The sequence below is a fragment of the Merops nubicus genome, unplaced genomic scaffold (genome assembly GCF_000691845.1).
Source record: "Merops nubicus isolate BGI_N331 unplaced genomic scaffold, ASM69184v1 scaffold29507, whole genome shotgun sequence".
In the NCBI taxonomy this organism is placed as follows: Eukaryota; Metazoa; Chordata; class Aves; order Coraciiformes; family Meropidae; genus Merops; species Merops nubicus.
The window spans coordinates 1-12,836 of record NW_008618866.1 but is presented as its reverse complement, the minus strand read 5'-3'; the positions used below and the strand labels follow the sequence as shown (position 1 = coordinate 12,836).

At 48.0% G+C, this 12,836-nt stretch overlaps 1 protein-coding gene across 1 annotated transcript; it reads right to left on the bottom strand.

Moving 5' to 3' along the window:
* Window positions 1–321: 321 nt before the first annotated feature.
* Window positions 322–12,487, bottom strand: NARS (asparaginyl-tRNA synthetase; the record flags this gene model as incomplete). Its single annotated transcript, XM_008943609.1, has 14 exons — window positions 322–453; window positions 1,061–1,192; window positions 1,694–1,825; window positions 3,243–3,356; window positions 4,453–4,588; window positions 5,042–5,241; window positions 5,633–5,854; window positions 8,872–8,958; window positions 9,232–9,302; window positions 10,246–10,324; window positions 11,504–11,593; window positions 11,918–12,010; window positions 12,118–12,183; window positions 12,358–12,487. Coding segments are annotated over 14 exons (1,684 nt in total), but the record flags the coding sequence as incomplete, so codon positions are not given.
* Between the last annotated feature and the right edge of the window lie 349 nt (window positions 12,488–12,836).

Sequence of the window (12,836 nt, the reverse complement as noted above, 5' to 3'; positions counted from 1 at the left end):
CAGCATATTTCCTTTTAAGTCATGGAAATTAAAAGCAGAAGAGCATCTTGGTTTTCAAATGACAGCTTATCAGGACCTTTCTTTTATATTTATTTGGGAACATAAATGCACCTAACAATTTTTTTTTTCTAAGGCTTCTTCCAGTTAATTCGTAGCATTTTCTTTTAAAAAAGGGTTTCTTTCCATTTTCATGCCCTAATTTAGTATTTGTTGCAGTAAGTGTTTGTAACAGGTAGCAGTAAGTCCTGTTCTCAGGCTGACTGCAGTAGAGCAGTGTCAGGTTCCCCTCCAGGCAGCAGCTGCTCGGCTGTCCCGGCACAGCTACGGCTTGCAGCGCTGGACGAAGCGTGGGTACAGGCAGACATCCCGGATGTGGTGTCTGTTCAGAATCCAGGTGAGGAACCGCTCCAATCCCAAACCGTACCCGCCGTGAGGGCACGTACCGTATTTTCTCTGTGAAATTAAAATCAGAGAGTGGATACTGAACATTTTCTTGTTATTTATACTATAATCACAGTAATATCACTAGGGAAAAAAAAAAAACACAACCCAAATCCTTTCAAGATTATTTTCTGAAAGAATGAGAAATGGACTATACTCTTTCCAGGCACGGTACTTGTGCTCAGTTGTCCTGAGTTTCCTGGAGCAGCTGTTCTGGTTTACCAGAACAGGTAAAAGCAAGGTGAAAAAGAAAATCTGAAGGATTCATTTTCAGCTGCCTCCTGTTCTCCTCCCCTTACACTAGCCACAGCTTGCCTATTCAGCTCTGTGAGGACCAGCCTCTCTCTACCTAACAACCACTGCAGAAGACACCTCAAGAGGAATACAGCTGCCCAGACCAGTCCAGTGACAGTGACCTGGGATGGGCAGCATGGAACTGCAAACAACAGCAGCTCTAACAGAATGGGAATCATCACCCGGTACCTCTTGCTAGCAGTTAAACCATTTTCTGCTCTGGGCCACCAAAAATACGCTTCCAATTTAGACTGCCTCATCTTAAGGGCAGTAAAAAAACCCAACAGGTATTGCATCTGACAAGCAGTGCAACTGTTTTACAGACCTGGTCAGTGTACCAGTAGTACGGCGTGGGATCGATGCCTTCTCTTTTGTAGCCCTCAAGGAGCTCCTCGCTGTCCCAAATACGCATAGAGCCACCAACAATTTCCCCAACGTTGGGCATCAGCACATCAACCTGCGACACACAACAAGACATCACACCAGTACGGTTAAGCTGCCTGTGGGAGGGGGAGGAGAAATGCCCCAAACTTAAAAATGTATTCTCTTAACACATTTCACCATGGAATTATAATTTGCTGTGACAGGAAGGCATCCAATTTATAGATGGAATAAACTAACTGACTAGGTTATCTAACTTAATCTCTAATATTCTTGGCCACACCAAACTTTAAAAAGAAAAAAAAAGCCAACCAACCAACCAGCCCCAGAGCCCAGCCCACAAGTGTGGCTGCGTTCCTACCCACCACCAGGCCCAGCTGCCAGACAGCTGGTGTGGGAAAAAGCCAGTCTCTCAGAAGAGACACGAGTGTTGTTACTAGAGCGGCACTCCCAGGGGTCAGTGAGGGCAGCTCCCCGTGACCTGCCGACATTTTGTCGGCGACCCCGAGTGTGTCGAGAGGCCAGGGCAGCAGCCCCAGAGGAGCCCCGCTGAGGGCTCCCCGCGGCGCCCACGCACCGACTCGGTGAGCCGGGGGTCCTCACGGCAGCGCTGCATGTAGAAGGACTTGATCTCTGCAGGAAATCGGCACAACAAGATGGGCTCGTTTATGGTGTCTGTCATCAGCCTCTCGGGAGCTTCAGGAATGTCCTATGGGTAAAGAAGGCTTCATGAATACCCAAACCCCAAACCACTCCAACACCTCCAGTCCAACATGTACCAGGCATGAAACAGACAGCTTCATACCACTCATATCCACACATTCACCCTAACGTAGCTAAAGCTTTCACACAAACTTACCTTAGAAGAAACTGTATGTGTATAGTTAGCTGGGGGTTGGACTAGATGACCTTTAGAAGTCCCTTCCAAGCCATTCTATGAATCTCTCTATAAAAACATGTATGTCAGGGGGGAAAAAAAAAAAAACATCTATCCAATTATGATCCAAGTCTTTCCAGTATTTCAGGCAGAAAACTGAGGAAAAACAAACCTGAAATGTAGATTTTCCAGCCAACCAGCAAACACTTAAGAGCCCAATCTCCTTCCTCCCCAATACTGTTTTCCACAAACCTTAAGACTAAGAAGTTGAAGTGCTTCTATGCTATGTACATGGGCTATTTTTTAAAAACACAAACTGATCAGTTACTTCAATAAAATCCCAATAACCTCATCTAAGTTGTCTGACTGAAATTCGACAGACCATGAAACACTTCACAGGAGTTTCACTGTGATCAATTCAGCAGTTTACTGTTGAAAAACCTGGGGGGAAGTGATGGATGACACCACTTTAGCTGACAGACAGGGAACACTGGTGGAGACAACATGCGATCATGTCTTCTTAAATGAACACACTTTTAGTCAAAAAACTCCATCTACTCATAAAAGGTTTAATCTGAACTTTTATCCAGCCAAGGTTATCACGCTTCTCAGATTATGACTTAAAGTCAGAATATTGGATTTCTTTTTTTTTTTTTTTTATAGGAAAACCCAGCCACAGCTGTTCCTTGTTCTAACCCAACTGCACACTGCAGTTTGAGCTGCCAAGGTTCCCTCAAGAATACACTGAAGTTAAACTATTATATGATCTCCTCCTAAAATCTAATTTCTTTTAAATCTTTTGATGTCTATGGCTACACCATCAGTCTTCTTGAGCTCTGTCAAATAGTTTTGTCTTACATGTTCCCTGTCTCACTCTTGCCCAGCATCTGAGAGATGACCACACAGACTTGGATTCCATCTGTTCTGAAGTCTGATTTAGATGTTGTGAGAACCCAGCCCACACTTGCATTCCCCAGTACCTCACTACACCTGCCAGCACGGCCCAGACAAACACCCAGGCCTCACTGAAGCCTATCACAAAACTCCCTCTGACTTACACTGGACTAGAATTTCATTCCTTACCGGCATCATTCCAAACAAAACAACCGATTCACACAGCAACAGTCAGCACAACAACGCTGTGATCCACACACACTGCTCCTGTTTTCCAGGGGACTTACACGCCCCGCGTGCAGAGCGGGAGGCGTTTGCTTGGGTTTAAGTCCTAAAGAGCCTCAGAAAGACTTACTTCCCCAAACTCATAGTAAGTGCCATCTTCCTTCTTCACATCATGTTCCTTCAACCACTCGATAGCCTCAGTGTAGTTCATTCGCCGGAAAGGACGTTTTGGGGGCTTGAAGCCCTGCAAATGCAACACAAAGACAGTTGGAAGAGTACCACTTTTAAAGAAGAGTACTTTTGTAGTTGATTGGCAAGTCCACTTCCAGACTTGAAGTTCACAAACTACTCTTTCTAGTTCATACACCAACAAATGATTAGTTAATAAATCATAGAATCATTCTGGTTTGAAGAGATCTTTTAAGATCAAGTCCAACCATTAACCCAGCACTGCCAGGTCACCAAATAAACAGATCAGGCTCAGTACTGAAAAGCTAGAACCAAACCCAACCATCCTGCAAGCCCAGTAAGGCTCACAGAACCAGCGCTGGAAGCTGGCAGGAGGGAGCAGAGAAGTGTTTTCACAGTGGTTTCCTTTTTTGTACGAGCTCACCACACACGAAGATGTTTCAAACCAAGCTGTCAGCAGAGGCTGCATGGGCCAGGCCACAAAAGGACATTTTTCCTCCCTTGTGCACAGAATGGCCTCAGAACATGTCTTGTGAAGTGGGCTGTGATTCTGCTATTTCCTGCCTCCTGTCCCAGCCTAAATTTAACACTGAGCCTCCCAGCATCTACCAGGCAAACAAGTCAAAATAACCAAGAACACCAAGCTTGGATGCTCCGAGAGAAAAGCAAGCGGTGGACATACAGTCAGCAGCCCCTTCGAGCCATCTTCTTTGCAAAGGCAGCTGAAGACAAAGGGTCTCTCAAATGAAAACCACTCCACATTCCATGGTGGAAAGTAAAAGACCAGTTGCTTCATTGCTCCCTTGTGCTCCATCTGCAAGCACCAGCCGATCAATATTACGAGCTCTAAGGCAGAGGTTTTTATTCCACTGGTCCTGTGGATGCTGCAATAAATCCCAGCATGCTGCCAGCTCCTGGAACTTGCTAGCAGGGAACTTCTTCCCCCCACAGCCCCCTGCTTCTGGAATAGTCATCACCAGCTCTGCAGCATTTTCATTATTTTGATGTTATTTAATCTTCCTATTATTGGTAACAGTAAGCTAGGAGAGCTCACTGCCATGCCCTGCCTTCCCCAAACGAGCATGCTGATGAGGAAGAGCTAAAGATGACACTTCCTGAGCTGTTTGTGACTGTTGCCTGTTGCTACCTACCGGGTTTAGGTCATACAGTAAGCTCGATGCAGGTGACTTCAAGACTCTGTCTACTACATCACAAACCAAGTTCTCCAGACGGTCCAATAAATCCTCAAAACTTATGAAAGGACATTCGGCTTCAATGTGAGTGTATCTGGAACACAAAGTCACACCATTACAAAGCCACACACAAGCAACAAATCTTCAGCTATGAAAAACTGTCACAAAAAAAAAACCCACCACAACCCAAACGCACACACTTTTGTCCCCTTTTTAATTTCTCCCGCTTCTACACTGTAAAGGAAATAAAATCATAAAAGAAAAAAACAGGAACAATATAAACTGTATTTTCTAAAAAGCCAAAGCTTCATAAAAATCTGTGAGCACTCTTTTACCCAGATCTTCCTTCACTAAATGTCAATGTACTATGACCAGCTGGACAGTCACCACACGAAGATACCACCCCCAAATACACTTCTGCTCAGTCCTTCCTCAGCAGCACGACGCTGTCTGCTCACTGTGTGCTATGGGATCCAGGTGCCTGCCACTGCCCTGCGCTGTCAGCTCACTTAGACACCCAGAGCAAAGCAGTTTAGTGGCTCCATACTCTGCCAGGTGCCTGCGGGTCCTGGACTGCTCAGCCCGGTACGACTGAGCCACGCAGAAGACATCTCCCAGCGCTGGAATGCAGGTCTCCAGGTAGAGCTGGGAGGACTGTGTCAAGTATGCCTCTTCTCCAAAATAATCCAGTTTGAACAGAGTTGAGCCTCCTTCCACCTGTGTCTGGACTAAAGTCGGTGGTGTGACCTGTTAAAGGACAGGACTCCCATTACACGAGTGAATGACTGAGGACAAAGACGGTAACAGCCGAGAGCAGGAGGCACACTCCTCCACAACACCCCCAGGGCTTCCAAGGGCACGCACACGAGTGCTCCTCACAGCCCCAGCCCCTTTGACAGGGCAACGAGAGCCATGCAGGCTGTCAGCCAGGCCTAACACCCACACACCCCAGGAGCACCTACACCCCTTTGAGATCTGTGTCTGTCACAGCCAGCAAACTACAGCTTCCCAAGAAACAGCTTTTCTTTTGCCCCTTTCAGGTCAATTAGAAGGTCTACACCATTTTTCCAGGAAAAAAGACAGCCTTGAAGTCAGGACATTAAAGCAGTCATTTGCTGACAAGGGAAAATGTACTCACCTCATAATAGCCGTTGGCAAAGAAGTGGTCCCTGAAGGCCTGGACTACCACCGAGCGCACCTTGAAGATTTTGGACATATTCTCGCCTCGAATCATCATATGCCTGTTATTCAGTTGCACATCAACCTCCGAATCCTCGTTGAGTAGATTGTCAGCCCCTCCTGCTGGGGCCAGACCAATAAGCTCCCAGTAGTCACAGTTCAGCTCGTGGCCTCCTGGAGCCTGCCAATTTAAAGAGAAACAAACATTGCAGGAGTCCACTTTTTTCCCCTCGGGTGTCACCACCTGGAATCATGGCACAGATGTTAATCCAGTTAAAACCAAAGAGGCTAAGATCCTAATTCCAGCATTTTCAAAGTGCCTGCTGTGTAACTAGGATGTACCTCAGCTGGAAGTGCCATCGGTGACCCACCAGGAGTCTCGGGCCAATGGGACTGAGCACTACAGCCACAGAACGAGGCGCTTCCAGGCGCGTGCAGCTCAAGTGCAATTTGTAACAGGCAGACAGTCTCCTCAGCTGGAAGAACTGGCAGCTAAGCAGGAGGAAACTCCTTACTACCTTCAACTACTCAACAGGTGCTTATAGAGAAGATGGAGCCAGACTCACTTTGCATGTGTCCAGCAAAAGGACAAATACCTCAAGTTGCTGCAGGCAAGATTTCAACTGACTACAAATAAAGCCTTCGCAGGGTGGTGAAATGCAAAAGCACAGACAAAGCCAGACCGCAGTCTCCATCCTCGGAGGTGCTCAGAAACACATCTGGCCAAGACCCTTGGCATCCTGACCCCATATTAGATCATCTTTAAGAAGAGGGTGGACCAGATGACCTTCAGAGGTTCCCCCCAACCAAAACCACTCTGTGGAGGCTTGTGCTAGGTACTAGATTTGGCTGGGATAGTTAATTTTCTTTATAGTCGTTTGTACAGTGCTACAACAAGACACGCTGGCACAAAGAACCTTCCTATCAGCCTTAAGAGTGCTACACAGAGTGAATAGCCCTCCCATCTGGGAGGAGAAAAGGCAGACCCAAGACTGCAGTAAAATGCTCAAAGTATTTCATTCCTTGTACTATTTGAGCCATATTCTCCTACTGGATGTAGAAACTTCAAAAACACTGAGAACCCTTGCTGAGATCACGTCAGAGGAAGAACCAGCTCACTGTGGGTGCTGCTGGATTTGTCTGTCAGACACCTGAGCACCCCTTCTGCAGCAGACAGCACCTCACTGCCCTGTGCCAGCCACAAGCCCCACGCTGGCTGATCTCCCCTGCCCTGCTGGCTGCCCCAGGGTGAGCAGTGGCCGCCCCGCCGGGGCTCAGCCGGGCTGCTGCCGAGCAGAGCCCTTCCCTGCTGCTCTCACCAGCTCCCCCGCCTGGTTCTCAGCAGGCTGCCGTCCCCTGCAATGGCGTCTGGGTTGTTCACAGCATTTTCAGGGTATGAATGTAGATATTCAAGATCTAATCAACAGATCTTTATGTGGGCTTGGTCACTAAAAGCACTGCACTGTTGCAAATAGACATGAAAACACAAAGTGTTCTAAACATCCAAGACATTACGAGCAGTATCATACCATGAGTTAGTTATCACAAACCTGCATGAAGAGGTGTAAAAAAGTGACCCATTTGACTGCATTTATTTTTAGAAGCCCCAGCAGCATAAGCTGGAAGGAAAGGAAACCTTGCTCACTTCTGGTCAGCAAACACATTTGACCAAGCCTGGCTTTCTAACCTTTGCTCTATCTCTGGGGATAGAACCCAAGGGGCAGGGACAACTACAGCAGTTAAGCCAATCCAAATTTCATTTGAAATACATGCTGGTAGTGGCTGACAATACATGGCTTATGAGAAAATTTAACCACCTACAAAGGACCTCAAAAGTGTAACACTTTGACCTTGTTTTACGTACTACAGGCAGCCACAGCAAAGGAGTACTTTGCTCAACTACTGTCTAATATATCTTGGGAACACTGATGCAACATAACATTCCAAAATGTGTTCCACCCACTCCCCAACATGTTTCTTCTCCGTTATCTTACTGGAGTTAGTACCTACTGAAGAGACCAGACAGGAGAATACAGATCACCAATCCACACAAACAAGCACCTCTCACCAAAGAGCTGATGACAAGTTTGTGTACCTACCTAAAAGAAGGGGTAAGCTCACAGACTAGGAAGATTAGACACATGCCTGTCCTCTAAATCTCAACATTACTACTTGATGTTCTCCTTCAGAGAAAAAGGACATTACTACAAGCAGCTATCAAGAGCTTGTTTCTTAAAAGAGGCTACTTAAAACAGAACAAGCATGGTCTGAGCTTGGTCGCTCTTCTGTAACACAGACACAACTTCAGCCTTTGGTCACCTCTCAATAACCAGGAGAGAAGTCTCACAATGATTTTCAGTGAACATCCTAGCAGATGCCAGCATGTCCTGCTGAGCACACTGAGCTGCAGTCACAGATAACAGGTCCCAAAAGCTTCTCTCCTGCCTTCAGCCTGAACCCTCCCTATGGGCCATCCCTCAGGCACAGCTGCTCAACCCAACACAGCTGTAGCCCATGCTGACTCAAACCATTTTCCCAACAGGAGCAGTCTGTGGATCAGGACCAGAATGAGAGGCACAGGGCACAAGCTGCACTGGATTGAGACCTCAAAAACCACCCCTGCCTGGTCATTAATCTGAGACCACCATTACAAAGTCTTACACAACCAGCTATAGTAAACTGCCCAGTTCACACACTGGCCAGGTGTTGGGGGAGAAATGCAATGTGGTGAAGAGCTGACAAACCATCATGCTAAAAGAAGAGACCCAATCCCAAATTCTTAGCTTCACAAAATAAAAACTGAATAAACTTGCTGGGGAAAATAAAGCTATGTCAGTTGTTTAACACAATTTCCCAGTTATATTTTAGGAAATACCCATGGGACGTAGGTCTAGTTGCAGATGTCCCTGCTCACTGCAGGGGTTGGACTAGACGACATTTAAAGGTCCCTTCCAACCCAAACCATTCCATGACATAACATCAGTGGAAAATTTTTTCAGGCAAAATCCCAACAGTCACATAGTTCATCTGTCACACACTGAACTATGGGTGACAGCAACAGCTTTGGGAGGTTTGCTCTTTCCTCACAACCAAATTCCCACCAAAATAATCTCATAACTTCCACCTCTGCTTCTCCTTCTGCCAGGAACAGGACAAGCTGTGGGAGAGGAGGTGACCCCAGCGCAGCCACTGCTATACCTGCTTGCCTTCAGGGAGGAGGCTGAGGGTGCCATACACCACGACGCTGCTCTCTGTGGAGAGGATCAGCCCGTTGTAACACTGGCACTACAGGGAGAAACACACAAGGCGTGGTCAAGGTAATGTTTACTTTTCCTACAACTTCTATTGGAGTCACACACAAGGTTAACTCATAGTCACTTCTAAATAGCTCTTATATTGACAAAAAAACTCTAGTCGTAGGAGATACCATTGAACAATAATACAACTCAATCAGTAGGTTTAGGAGAACTTCCCATTGTATGTATTAAAGAAAAAAGGATGAGGTATGAACACTTCAGCTATTTAATGGCAGAACAGAATTAAATTGTCACAACTTACCAGTTCATCTGAAAGGACACACTGAAGAAAACCTGTGCCATCTCTCAGAACAATGAACATCAAATTTTTACCTAGTTAAAAAGAGAAGAAAAAAACCCAAGAGGCTCAGCTTTATTCACCCATGCCAGAGACATGTTGATCACTGATGAGCAGATTGATACAGAAGGATTGCAACCAAATTCTTTCATTTTAAACCCCAGAGATGCTCCAGGAGAGCACAGAAGCACTTGTCCAGTTACAGAGGTCTCTCACAGAGCTGTATTTTGTAAAACAAGTTAAAATGAGGTTCGGCAGACACCAGGAGCTAAGGCTGCTCCAGCCTCAGCAGGGTGGGGACTGCAGCATCATGCCCCGATCTCAGACCTCCCTCCAGCCCCGAGCGAGGGACCGCTGCTCTGTCTGCAGCTCAGACCCAGGCACACTGACACAGACTGACAGCACCCTGCCCACCCACCCTGCCACAAAGGCATACAACTACAGAAGTAATTTGTTAGAAGCCACTCATGATTCCAGCTCCACGAGCACTTTGTCAAGTCCTTCAGGGACAAGGTGAACAAAGCCCTGCAGCAGACCCGCCTCTGCCACGCGCTGCTGCGCCCTGGCCGAAGCCCCTTCCCAAGCAGAACACCAACACTCCTGAGAGCAACAGCACTTACTACACTGATCTCAAAAAAGCTGTGCTACTTTATCTAAAACTCCAATTTGCCAATTTCACTACAAGCAGACACTAGTTAGCAGTATTAGTTCAAAAGGAGTCTTTAAGAAATTCTGCAGGGCTAGCCTCCAAACTGAAAATCCCTCAAGATTTCAGCTGAGAAATGTCTGTGTGCTCACACGCCATGCACAATTTTCAGTGCTGTGGTGACCACTGTGCTAAAACAAAGAGGACACCTAACTGGTGGTTTAGAACAGGTGCTGTCTGATCCACTCTAAGTATCCACATTTTGAAGGCCTTTGAATGTTTGTTCCATATCTTTGCAGAGGTTCAGTAACTTCTGAATGCTTGTGGTTTACCTTGCCTGCGTAATCTGTGAATCCAGCCAAAAATCTTCACTCTTTGGCCTCTGTAAAGCTCCAGAGCACCAATCTTTACCTGCAAAGCAGGGAACAGGAGCAGTCAGAGAAGATTCACCACTTAGATGGTGTTTTCCACACCACTGCTTTGAATGCAAGCACGTGACAACTCCCGCCCGAAATGGCTCCTCCCCACAGCACGACTCCATCCTGGGTAGGAGCAGAGCCATGACACCATGGGCTGCCTGCTAAGGGAAGAGTCTTTTACCCAGGGCAGGTGAGTCCCTTCTATGCCACAGGCTCACTCTGCCAGGCAGAAGGTGAGGACTGTGAGAGCTTCCAAAGCAGCTCACTTTGCACTTGACTGAAAGGAGAGGCAAGGACACGTCACAGCTCACAGCTTGCGACTAGAATACCCGGGTACTGCTGGAATTCCAAGGGGCATCAAATCACCAGAACACCTGGGACACATTTTCTAGCACTTTCTTGCCTCAGAGTCATTCTCTGGCATTCTTTTCTAAAGACATTCAGTGGATGAGTTCACTCAGCAGCAAAAGAAGCAGAGGACCTGGTCCTGACACAGGTACATCCGTGCACATAGCTGGGGCACTGACACAGCTCCAGCCAGGACAATCAGCCCAGTGGGCACCCTCCCAAGGGGTTGTGCCTCGGGCAGCTCGGGGCTGCGGCACTGCACCGGCCGGGGGAGGCCGGGACTGCAGCACGGCCGGGCCCAGCAGCTGCCCCTTCCCACAGAGCAGCCACAACGGCACAGGGCTCCAGCCAAAACCACCTGCACAGGCATGGAGAAAGCTCTGTACAGAGGGGTCTCCCCAAACCCACCGCAGAGGGGCACAGGTTTCACCCGCCAACGCAGCGAAGGGCTGTGCCAAGGCACCAAGGGCTGCACGAACCACCACGGAAAGCCGCGGTCCCCAGCGCCTGGCACAGCACCCCCTGCCAGCACTGCAATCAGCCAACAAAGCAAAACTGATCAGCTTCTTAAATCAGAACCACGGCTCCTACCAGTGGGCAAACACATGAGTCTGATGTACAAACTAAGAAGCTTCAGCCGGAGCGAGACCAAAGTCTCTACACCAGAGGACACAGGTGACTGGAACCCAAAGCTGTGTTTATGGGCAGTAACACAACAGTGGCCTCCAGCAGCTGCCAGAGCCTCCAGCACAGACTCCCTCAGCCCTGGCACGGACAGGGCGCTGCAGCTTGGGTCACCATCAAGCACACTGATCTTACTCACACATTTCGGTTCTGGAAGGCTTGGATCATTCTTGATCACGACCTTCTTAGCTTCCTCCAGGTTCTTCTCCCTTCTCAAGAGATCTTCAGCCTGTTTTTAAAACAAATAAATGCATTAAATAGGGAACTGTAGGATTCCCATTCAAGACCAGGAGGAGAAACAATGCACAGACAAATTTTTCTTTTTCTCCAGAAAGCCTAAGGGTAGCAGACTGCAATCACTCCAAACCCCCCCAGTTTCAGCTGTTTGCTTGCCCGAATCTAAACAAAGGTGAGCTCTAAACAACATCTGTGTAAAACAACACAGACAATGAACAAACAAACTTTTTGGAGGGGTGGGAATGACAACGTTGCTTAAAGTTTTTGGAAAATAAAGGTGGCAAGTCTCCCCCAAGCCGGCATCATCAGCACCCACCTCCTTCTTCTCCTTCGCGTCATTCTTCATCTGCTCCCTGTGCCACAGCTTTTTGACATTTTTCATCTGTGACTTTGAAATAATGGCCCATCTCTGCATGAACCCAAGGAGAAAGCAGAAGGTAAAAGATCATATTTGTGTTCCTTCACACAAAGAAGTATTAAAATAATTTCTGCTAGAAAGCTCTAATGTTACAGCACCTCATTTTCTTTTTGTGAGTCCACATATATAGTAGGAAATGGTTCCTTTCCTGCTGTCATCAAAGCCTAAAAAGGGGCAGAAAATAACAGTCAACTGCAGTGCAAGTGAAGTCACCGTTAGAGAGCCTGAGCAGACACCCCGCTGCTGCCCCCCTCCCCAGAGCCACACGTAACTCCAGGCCCATCTCAAGGCAAGGTGCAGCTCAGGCTCTGCAGAGCAGCCTGGCGCCTGCCAGCTACCTTCAGAACAGTCTTGAAGGGCTTCTTCTGCGTCCCATCCCCCGTGGAGTCGTTGCCCTCTCGCTCAGAGACATACAGCTCCTCTGCAACACAGAGCACACACGGGCAGCTACTCACAAACAGCCGCCAGCTACGGAAATACCCGGGAGTAAACTGGGCACGCGCACACCAAGATTTTAAAACGGGACAGTTATCAGCAGCGATAAGCCTTCAGAAACAACCCACTGGCCCGACAGGGCAGGAATCACTTGGTACTTTCCATCTGAGAATTCAGGCCACGCAGTAAGCGTGTGACGCTGCAGCCTGGAGGGCTCCTGGACAGCGAGCCCCGGAAGGACGCGCGGGCGCTGCGGCAGGTGACCGGCTGCACGGGAGGGAGGACCCTTCCCTGGCGTTAGCCGTTCCTGGGCGCGCAGGACGGTAGGCGGGGAAGTGGAGGAGCTCGGGCCGACGTTCCGCTGGCTCAGGGCCAGAGAACG